The 10,507-nt window shown below is 47.6% G+C and overlaps 1 protein-coding gene across 1 annotated transcript in view; it reads left to right on the top strand.

Annotated features, from left to right (window-relative positions):
- Positions 1–10,507, top strand: part of DNER (delta/notch-like EGF repeat containing) — a 435,255-nt gene that overhangs the window by 917 nt on the left and 423,831 nt on the right. Inside the window, exon 4 of the mRNA XM_006890327.1 lies at positions 5–117. Coding sequence (XP_006890389.1) covers positions 5–117 — 113 coding nt within the window. The remainder of the gene's footprint in view (positions 1–4; positions 118–10,507) is intronic.

Below are 10,507 nucleotides of genomic sequence, written 5' to 3'. Positions count from 1 at the left end.
CCGGGGCCGTGCGCCGCGCAACCCTGCCTGAACGGGGGCGTGTGCACCCCTGCTGCCGCCGGCCAGCCCGGGTACAGCTGCACCTGCCCCGCCGAGGTGTCCGGCGCCAACTGCCAGGTGAGTGAAGGCGGCCGCAGAGCGGGCCGGGGACCCCCCAGCTGCCCCGGCAGGCCAATGCGCCCTGCCCGCGCGGGGCGTCCGCGCGCCTGGTCCAGGTTTCTCCGCTTTCCCGAGAGGAGTGGGTCTCAGCTCTTGTCCCGCGTGGACTCGAAGCCCTGCAAGTGCCAGTCCTGGGCTCCTGGGGCGTGGACTCTGGGTCTGGCCCCCGCCCGGTGCCCGAGTGCCCCAAGCGCAGTCGTGGGCCTCCTCGTGGCGCGCCCCCGCTGGTCTCGGCCGAGCCCTGTGCGGAAGGAGCGCGTTCCCCGAGCCTTCCCCGAGCGTCCGGGTGACCTCTGTTCCCCTGTGGATGCGCGTCTCAGAGCTGCGCGTGTGGGTGCAGGTGTTGGGGGGGGGGCCTCCGTGCTACGTGGTCAGCCACTTTGTTCCTTTCCTGATCCTTGAGGGCTCTGACAGAGGGCGGGTGCCTCCCCGTGGCCTAAGGCCATCCCATTCTGGGCTTTCCAGAGGCTGTTGGGACAGTCAGCGTAGTTCGGGGTGTAGTTGCTCGTGGGGCTCGCTGTCCCCCCCATTTCGGACTGGCCGCCTCCTGGCGTGCGCCTGGTCAGGGAAGCTTAGAGAATGCGAGTGGCTGTGGATGCCTGTGGCCGGTAGTGGATTGGAATTTCGGAGAGATTTTTGGCAAAAGTCAACATAAGGAGCTTGGTTACAAGTCAGCGAAAACCCAGGGAAACTTACTCACCTAACACCGACATTTGCAGTAGGCGATTAGGGCTCCTTGTGTGTGCAGACAGAAAAACCCCAAGCCTCCATTCAAACTGGGATGAATAACGAACTTGTCTGAGATAATGACATTCAGCAGAGAGAATGTAGAACATGGTTTGTGATCAGCGCTTTCTTTCTCCCTTTTAGAGGTGGGGGAGTTTGTTTCCTAAAAAATTTATCAAATGCTGAGAGTGTGCACAAATACCTTCCCTTTCCTGTGGGAGAGAAGGCCACCCTACCATCTCTAACATGGGCTCTAGTCCCTTTCCTCCCTCCCCAGGTGAATGCTACTGAGAAACTTGACCTTGCCAGGAAGGATTTGTGTTACTAGATTTTTTTTCCTTTCACGGCACAGTATCAGCATGAACTCATCTTTTTAACCTCGTCCTCCCCCCCCCTCTTTGTGAATTGGTTTCAACAAGGTTTAGTTTCCTTTCCTCAAAGGACATGTTTGTGGGGTGGGGTTTGTATATATGTGAGTAAGAAAGAGAAAAACAAAACAAAACAAAACCACCTCAAAACCAAAACTGGGAGTAGGTTTGGGGCATAGAGCTGTTTGAGGAAACACCCACTGGAAGTATTTTATTAGAATAAAACCTTGCTTTTTAGGGGAGTGAGAGAGAGAGAACTACAAATGAAAAACCAAAGCGAGGACTCATACTAATTTACTCAGTTAATTAGTGATTTATGTGACTTCTGCTGCAGAAGGCAGTTGTTTCCATGCATTTAACAAACTGTATATTCCTGTGTCTGACTGAATTCCTGTTTTTTAAAGAAATCATTTTGGCCCCAGAGTGTCATGGGGATGATGGGAGAAGGTGGGTCAGACCATCAGGTTCAATAGCTGAGAAGAAAGGGGCTGGACACTGGGGGGTTAGCACCATGTGGCGCTGTCTAGGTGCCTCTACTCATGGCTCTAAGATAGCGGCTCGTCAGGGTTTCCAAAAGATGATTAGCAGAGATGCATTGTATTTCCATTTGTTCTAAATTGTCGTTTGATCTGTCATTTGTGCAGAAGAGAGCTATGATCTAATACATAGATATTACAGGACTCTAAACATTGCTGCTTCCTGCCCGGCTTCCACATGAGGCTGCTTGCCTCTGTGAAGGACCTCAGCTGAGGTGGAGCTCCAAGAGCTGAAGCCAAGCGTGAGCTGAACTCACTGTAATTCTAACAGGAAAGCTTAGTGAATTTGGAACCTGATCAGGCTTGGTCACTCAGGAGAACTTAGTGAGATTGTTTAGGGCCTTAGAACTCATAAAAAATGGATTCCTCGCTCTCATTTTCTATTAAAAACAAAACAAGCAGTATCAACAGAGAAATCACCCAGAGGGGCATAGAAGCTCCACACAACTACAGCTGCAGAAAATGGATGTTGGCTGTTTGGATGGTGTGAAATAAGATCTGATGCTCACTGGATCAATTGAGAATGACACTAGCTGTATGTGAAGAGAATTTGTTAAAAGCGTCTCCTTCCTTCAGCTACAAAGATGATCGTGTTAGTGATAGAAACTTGAGATTCTAGCCTTGAAGTTCCCTTTCGTGTGTTATTGTGTGGGGGTATTAAGAAAATCACAGACTGCTGATGGAGATGAAAATGGATTAAGGCTGGCTGACTTTTTGTTGGTTGGCTGGTTGATGCTGGGCCTTGGAGTTGATGGGGTGCTTTCTGTGTGCATGGGTGAAGGGCTTTCTGCACCCTATAAGAGGTGGGGTGCTCCGTGGCTGAGGGAGGCCATGTGGGTTCTGAAGCACAGTGGTTCCGGTTAAATCTGTTGCGATAGGTGGTTTAATGGATTAATCTTGGTTTCCTCATCTATGAGGATGAGGTCTACCCAGGGCTAGCAATGAAGAGTTGGACTCCATCATATGATTTTTGATGGCTACAGTCATTAAGCCTGACCTCCTTTTTGACTTAACTGGGGCGGGGGGTAGTCCAAAACCACCTGCTATCAGTTAAATCCTACTCTTAGCATCCTTGAATGACAGAGAAGAACTGATGCTGGACTTCGGAGGCTGTCCACCTTTATAGACACAGACTACCTCATCGTCCTCCCACAGAGGGGCTGGTGGCTTCAAACCCGTGACCTTCTGGTTAGCAGCCAAGTCGAGTTCCAGTTGTTTTCACCACCAGAGCCCTTGCCCTATGTCTATACTTCTCTTGTGGTGTTAAAGAGAGGCTCAAGCCATACAAACCCTTGCCCAGGCCACCCCAGCCCACCCCTAACTGCAGCAGAACCTCAAGCCAGTTCTTCATCTGTCCTCTTAAGTAATTTTTGGACCTGCCTCTGAAACTGGAATTATGTACACTGGGAAAATAGAAAATGTCGTTTCTCCTATATGTGAAGAACCTCTCAGCTCTCTCCCAGAAAGCCTCATTATGTGAGCAGTAAACCTTTTCATACCCTCTTGGAGTGTCTCTGTATGTGCGTTGGGGGAAGAGAGAGAGATTGGGACAAAATATTAGGTGGCAGTCTGTTCTGTTTCTTCAAGTTTCTCACTCAGGAGCTGTGGTGCCCCCACACTGTCCCCTTTCACCCCACTTCTCTCCTTCCCTCCCATCCCCCCTTTCCCTCCCTCCCTTTATCATCCTTTCCTCCCTTCCTCATGCGCTTTTGTCTGTGTGTCTGTCTCATCTCCATCCCTCCCTCCTTCCTTCCTCTTCCCCTTCCCCTCCATCCCTCGCCTTGCACTGTTCATTTCTCTCCCTGCCCCCCCATCTTTTAAATTTCCACACACACTTTCATCTTCATGCGCTTGTTGTCCTGACGGGTGAGGGAGCTAGAACAAATAACATCATCTTTTCCTTTGCCAGATGTAGAAATGGAGGCTCATTTTCATAGAATGACTAATTCAAGGCCTTTGATTTTCATATTACCCCCAAAATTTAAAAGATGTGTACCCACAATCATTCCTGTCAAGTCAGAGCTGACTCCTAGCTGACCCTCCAGTAGGTTCTCAGAGACTGAAAGTTGCATAGGAGGAGATTGCCCATCTTTCTCCCAAGGAGTAGTAGGTGATCTTGAACCGGCCACCTATGGGTTGGCAGTGCAACTCCCTACCCTCTGGGCCACCAGAACTCCCCAAAGATGTATATAGATCTATTCTGTAGAGAGGAGAACACTCCTAACCCTGAGATGGCATGTCTCTGCTGGTTCGAATCCACCAGTCGATCCTTAAGAGAAAGATGGACAGTTTCCTCCTGTGAGATATACAACCTCTGAAAACCCACTGGAGGGTCAGCTCTGAGCGAGTTCTGACTCAATGGGAATGAATGTGAGCTTTGGGGTTTTTATTTATTTATTTATTTTTGATTGTTATTAATTTCAATGAACATTTAGAGAGATTGTGGATTTCCATTCATTAATTATTGCACTTTTCTCCCCCCCCACCCCACCCACACACAATCCCCCTGCACCCTCCCACCCTCACCCCGAGTATATTCCACTCTGCAACCCGCATTCCAAACTCTTATGATAATCATAATGCCCTAAAATAGATTATTTTTAAACTGTTCTCTCCCTCATCGGCTTCAATGCAGTGTACATAATTTATCCGTTTTTTTCTTTTTCTCCTCAGATTTACCCCCACCCTGATTGGGGTTTGTTTTTAAATAACAGAGATAGTTTTTGAAATCTCCATAAATTTGTGGTGATTGGAGGCAGTCCTTTCTTCACGCACTTACCTTTATGCCAGCCCTGTGTATGTTCACATGTGTGCCCCACCAAGTCCTGTCATTGTCCTGTGACCTGGGCACTGGGACCATCGCCAGGACGGAAAAGCCACGTGGCAGCCTCAAGATCACGCTGCCAGGTGAGCGCTGGGCTGGTGTTCGAACCAGTAGGCTGCTTGGTGAGGACACTTTATGCTGTAGAGCATGTAAAGTTGGCTGAGATGAACATTCAGCGCTGGGCCTGCCACTTTCCGCTGTGTGACTTTGAGCAACCTTTCTGAGCTTATAGTAAAAGGAAGACAAGGTTATCATTGAAGCACAGCCCTTGTCCGGTCCTGCTTTGTAACACTGACCTTGTACAAATGAGCTGAGATGGAGGGTGAAGACACTAGCGTGACAAGGGCACTTCACATGCTTTTATGGAGACATTGATCTTAGCCTTGGAATCCTCAGGCCTCACTGAAGTCCTTTAACCATCACAACAAGCACATGGACACTAGGGTAGAGAAATGCACATCTTCTGGATGGTTTTGCGGATGTCTCTGCCTCTCCACAGTCGAGGTGAGGCTGTGCTTACCTGGGCTCTTTTTGAGGAAGCAAGCATCAGAGACAGCAGCTGCTGGACCATGATTTCTTCTCCAGGGAACAGCACAGAGCCATCGACATCATCTCCTTTCTAGGGGGGGAGGGAAGGTCATCAAAGGGAGGGATTATGTAAATTTGTATTATTTTGTTTGTAAAGCTTATTTAACTTTAATGAAATAATTCTTTGCCAAATACCCCAGCCGTCAGACACCTGTTTGTTTTTTCATTAGCCATTCTCTGGGGATCTGATCCTTTGGGATTATAATGAAAATGTGTCAGTTTCTGCAGTTGTAGGAATAAAGGGACTTTTGCAGCTGCGGTTTATTCAAGTTGAAGTTACTCACTGAGCTGATTCAGTAATCCTCTCCTCTGCTGGAGCATGCCGCCCTCAAACACTGCTTCTGCTGTGCGGGGAACCATTCTTGATTGGCATTTCCTAATGAGCAAAACCACACAAGACTCTGGCTCTTTGTGCAGGACTTTCTGAAGGTCTCTCAGCGGTATTAATGGTTTGCTTTTAACTACTGACCTTAAAAGTCTCACTTACATTGGACATGTTGCTAGGAGAAGCTCTTCCTTAGAGAGGGACATCATGCTTGGGAAGGTGGTGGGACAGTGAAGACCCTCAAACAGGTGGGCTGACACAGTGACTGCCGCAATGTGTCCGGAAGTGTGAGGTTGGCACAGGATAGGACAGGGTTCAGATCTGTTGTTCACAGGGTCGCTATGGTTATATAGCCGCCCCTAATGAGCCTTTTCCAGGCCACAGTCTTCGCAATTACCTGCAATGCCTCAGAGAGCTGGACAGTGACTATGGATGATAGAAAGAGAATTGATGCCTCTGTGTTGTGGTGCTGGAGAAGAGTACTGAATATACCATGGACTGCTAGGAGAACAAACAGGATGAAACCAGGCTGCTCCTTGGAGGCAAGGATTCTGAGGCTTTGCCTGACACACTTTGGACATGTTGTAAGGAGACACTGGTCCTTGGAGAGGGACATCATTCTTGGGAGGGTGGAGGGACGGCGCAAGAAAGGAAGACCCTCGATGAGATGGATTGATTTAGTCACTGGGGTAATGGGAGTAGGTGTATTGGCACAGGATAAAGCAGGATTTAGGACTCTTGTACATAGGGTTGTTATGAGTTGTTAGCAGTTCGACAACACATAACAACAACAACAACAACATCAACAACTACTGACCTCAAGTTTGACAGTTCAAACCCATCCAGAAAAAAAAGGCCTATGGATTCACTTCTGGAATGAGTTCAGCCAGAAAGCCTATGGAGCACTTCTCTGTAACACGTGTCCTTACTGTGACTTGGAATTGGCTGAAAGGCAGTTAACAACGAGTGGACATACGCACCTCTGCAGGGCTGACCAAGGAAAGCTGCCGGAGATGGCAACAGACCACGCTTCTTGCCTTCACTCACCTTTCTGCTCCCATTTTGTGACCTTGGGAAGATCGCTGAGCCTCCTAAAAAGTCAAGCAACGCATCTCTCAAACGGACTAGTCTTTCTTCTTCTTTTGATAGAAATAATGAAAACCACACGTAAGAATATGGTAAAATTTTTTCCAACGTGTATAATGAAGTATATAAGGATGAATTAAAAAAAGTCTTGGAAAAACATTGTGCAAAGACCAGGTATCCTAAGAAAAGTGTATATCGAGTGCCGGTTTACTCTGCGTCTGTAATTGGGTTCCAATAATGAATGTTGTTGATGATGCTGTTGTTGTGTGCCATTGAGTCAGAACTGACTTACAGCTAACTCTCTAATGGGCTTTTGGTAGCTATTAATCACATGGGAAGAAATGGTACATCTTTTCTCTGTGAAAGCAGCTGGTGGATTTGAACTACTTATGTTTGGGTTGGCAGCCCACCTCCTTTTCCACTAGGCCACAGAGTTTCTTCTTCTAGGCCACCAGAGCTGAATGGACTTCGTTTTCTCCATCCTGAATGAGTTAAGGGAGCTCTGGTGGCATCCTGGGTTACATGCTGGCTTGGTACTTCTGCCTGACTGGAGAAAGCTAAGACCGCCTGCTCCCAGCGCAGGGCCGTCATGAGCCACGTGGACCTGACCCCACAGCTTAACTTAGGCTGGGGTGATGCTCCACACAGTAAAAAGGAAAAAGTAAATGACTGTGTTTAAAATGTGAAATCCTTTTTGTTCTGAAATAAATGAATACTTTCTCAGAGATGAGAAAGTTGTGTTTTGAAATAAAAGAATGATGCTTGTCAAAATCCTTGCAGTCGTTTTTCTTTGCTAGCAGAAAGAAGTGATGGTGTTTCTGCGTGTTATTAAAATGAGCGATTTCCTTATTTTGTGTTTTTTTTGGATGTCTTTTAGAGACCTTCTCTCAGCTTGGCCATCTGACAAAAACACATTTCTGTCTTTAGCTTCTTAGCTCATGTGACAATTCATTCTGCAAGCGTCCAGTCTCACAGAGGGAAGAGAATGTAGTCTGAAGCTGAAGGGTATTTGAGTCAGAAAGCTGAAGCTGGATTTTTAGATCTCGTTACTAATTTTCCCTGGAGCCCGAGTTGTACAGCACTTAACGAACTAAGCTTCGAACTAAAAGGTTGTCTGTTCAAACCCATCAGTTGCCCTGGCAGGAGAAGATGCAGCGATCTACTCTCTGAAGTTTGCAGCCGTGGGAACCCTGGGGGACAGTTCTCTGTCCCATTGGCTCACTTCGTGTCGAGTTGGACTCCTAGGCAGTGTTTACCAGTTCTTTAGACAGCTGTGGACAGAGCTGCTGAATCTAATGTTAGAGGCTGTAGGATCTGCCCCCACCACAAGATCCAAGAGCAGAGCAAGGTCTGGAAGGCAGAATTTCTTTATATTTACCACTCCTCACCTTCAAGGGACTGCTGGAAGCCTAGTAGTAAAAAGTATCCCAAAGGTATGCAGTTTGAATCCACCAGCTGCTCCCCAGGAGGATAGGCAGTCTCCTCACATGTGAATTACGACCTCTGAAAACCCACTGGAGGGTCAGCTATGAGTCACTTCCAACTTGATGGCAAACAACAACAACAACACTCTCACCTTCTAAGTGGAGGGGCTCTGAAGGCACAGTGGGTAAGTACTCAGCTTAACCAAAAGATTGGCAGTTCAAATCCAGCTAGGAGCTCTGTGGGATAAAGAATTGGACATCTGCTCTGTAAGTTCTCCTGTCTTATCACATGAGGTCATTTTTGACTCAAAGGCACTGGGCTGCAACCCTGGTGACTCATTAGGTGACGTGGGAGCTTTTCCAAGAATACCCCTCCCTTAGATTCTGACTGGACTGGTCTGAGGGGGGTCTGGACCCTCATCTTCCCCCACCTCACAGCTATGCTGCCTGCAGTACGCGCAGTGAAATAGTGTGTTTGCCTGTGTTCCTGATCAGCCTCACTCAGGACTCTGTCACAGCCTTGAAACTCATGGTCCACACTCTTCTCGAGAGCATCAGTTTTGGGTTTCAAAGTGGCCTCTTTCTAGGAAGGAGACAGATGGTTGGCCGCTGGTAGAGTGGATGGTGTGCGGACTTAACTGGGATCCAGCCAGTGCCCTGGGACAGGTTACTGGTTTCTTGCAGGCTTGGCTTCCTCATCGCTGAAGAGGGGCTCCTCACTGCGACTTGGACAAGCTTCTCTGGCTCATTGGTGCCTAGAGACACCCAACAAAAGGTAGTGACTGCATGCCTGTGGTAGGAGTCTTGTTTCTTTACCAGAGGCGGAAGCCCAGATGCCCTGCCTGTGTCGTCAGATGTCACCAAGCGGACTCCGAGTCCTGGTCACACTGTGTGCCACAGATGAAAAGCTTGCCCAATCCTGTGCCAACTTCACCTTGTTTGCTGAAGCCATGGTTGGATTCACTATGCCGGTCCATCTCATTGACTTTCTCCACTGCCTGTTCCAAGCATGGCAGCCTTTCCTGTGGATTGGCCCGTCCTGACGCGTTCCCAGAGTACGAGAGATGAAGTTTCGCCATCTGTGCCTCTAAGCAGCACCCTGGCGGCACTCCTTTTGTTTGTCCTTTTGGTAGTCCATTCAGTACTCTCTGCCAACACGACAATTCAGTCTTCCGTCTTCCTTATTCTTTGTCCAACTTTCACATTTATATGAAGCAAGTGAAAATGTTACACTGTACAACAATGAATGAATGGAAATCCAACTTTTCTGCAAACTTTCATTAAAATGACAATTAAAATATATTATTATATTAAAAAGTGCAACAATGGATGAATATTTAAAAAAAGTGGACTGGGAAAGGGGGAAGGAAAGAGGAGGGAGGAGAATGTGGAACAATGAACGAATGGAAATCCAGCTTTTCTGTTGACTTGTGTTAAAATCGCAATTAGAATATTTTATTATTAGAAAAAGAAAGTACTATATCTGGGTCGGATACACCTTAGTCTCTAACATGACTGCCTTGATAGCAGATTTGCCCAGTGCGATGGATCTTTGGAGTTTTGTTTCGTTTCCTTTGGCTTCTTGACTGCTGCTTCCAGGGTGTTGATTGTCAGAACTTCAGCTTTTATCTGATCACCATGAAATTGTCTGTGGCTCCAGCTGTGAGGATTTTTGTAGTCTGTCGGGAGTTGTGCTGCTAAGGTAAAGGCCACGTCTCTCTGGTGGTTCGAATTCACCAGTGAGTCTCAGGGAGATATAAGCAACCTCCTTCCATGCAATCTACTGTTATGTACCTTTGAGTTGAAACTGACTCACAGTTAAACCTCCAGTGGGTTTTTGAGGCAGTAAATCTCCCAGGAGGAGATTGCTCATCTTTCTCCCAATTGTACAAATTATAGCTTCCTAAAATCCCACTGGGGAGTCGGCTATGAGTCCGTTCTGACTTGACAATGAGTTTTGCCTTGTATTTTATGTTGAGGCAATCGGTTATTTGTAGTTAGTCAAAGATCCTGATGGGAACTGTAGGGCAATAGTCTTCAGGAGGAGAGGGCTTCTCAGAATCACCTCTCTCTCCTTCATCCAGTAGCTTTACTAGAGGATAGGAGAGGGCAGAACAGGCCCCTGAGACTATGTTTCAGAGCAGAGACCTACTTCATTCCTGCAGTTCTCAGCATCGGATCTGCACATAGTGGGGCCTCCGGAAATACTGATACAGAAATGATTGCTTTCTGAGGGATGTGGCTGTGGGAACTGGGAGGACGTGAGGCTCCAGGAGGAGGACTCCAGGGTGGTGGTGCGAGGCAGTGTGTGTAGGAGGAGGAAGCCCACTGGGGACAGATTTTTTTCTGTTGAATAATTTTTCCCAGTTTCAGGACTATGCTTGGAAGCACATGATGGTTTTAAAGAAATGCTTCACGCTGCACTGCAATCCCAGAAGTACACGGTTCAAATCCACCAGATGCTCTGCTGG

The sequence above is a fragment of the Elephantulus edwardii genome, unplaced genomic scaffold (genome assembly GCF_000299155.1).
Source record: "Elephantulus edwardii isolate Elephantulus edwardi_28Jun2011 unplaced genomic scaffold, EleEdw1.0 scaffold00087, whole genome shotgun sequence".
NCBI classification, from domain to species: domain Eukaryota; kingdom Metazoa; phylum Chordata; class Mammalia; order Macroscelidea; family Macroscelididae; genus Elephantulus; species Elephantulus edwardii.
Note: the sequence above shows the minus strand (reverse complement) of the source record. Positions and strands in the feature narration are given on the sequence as shown.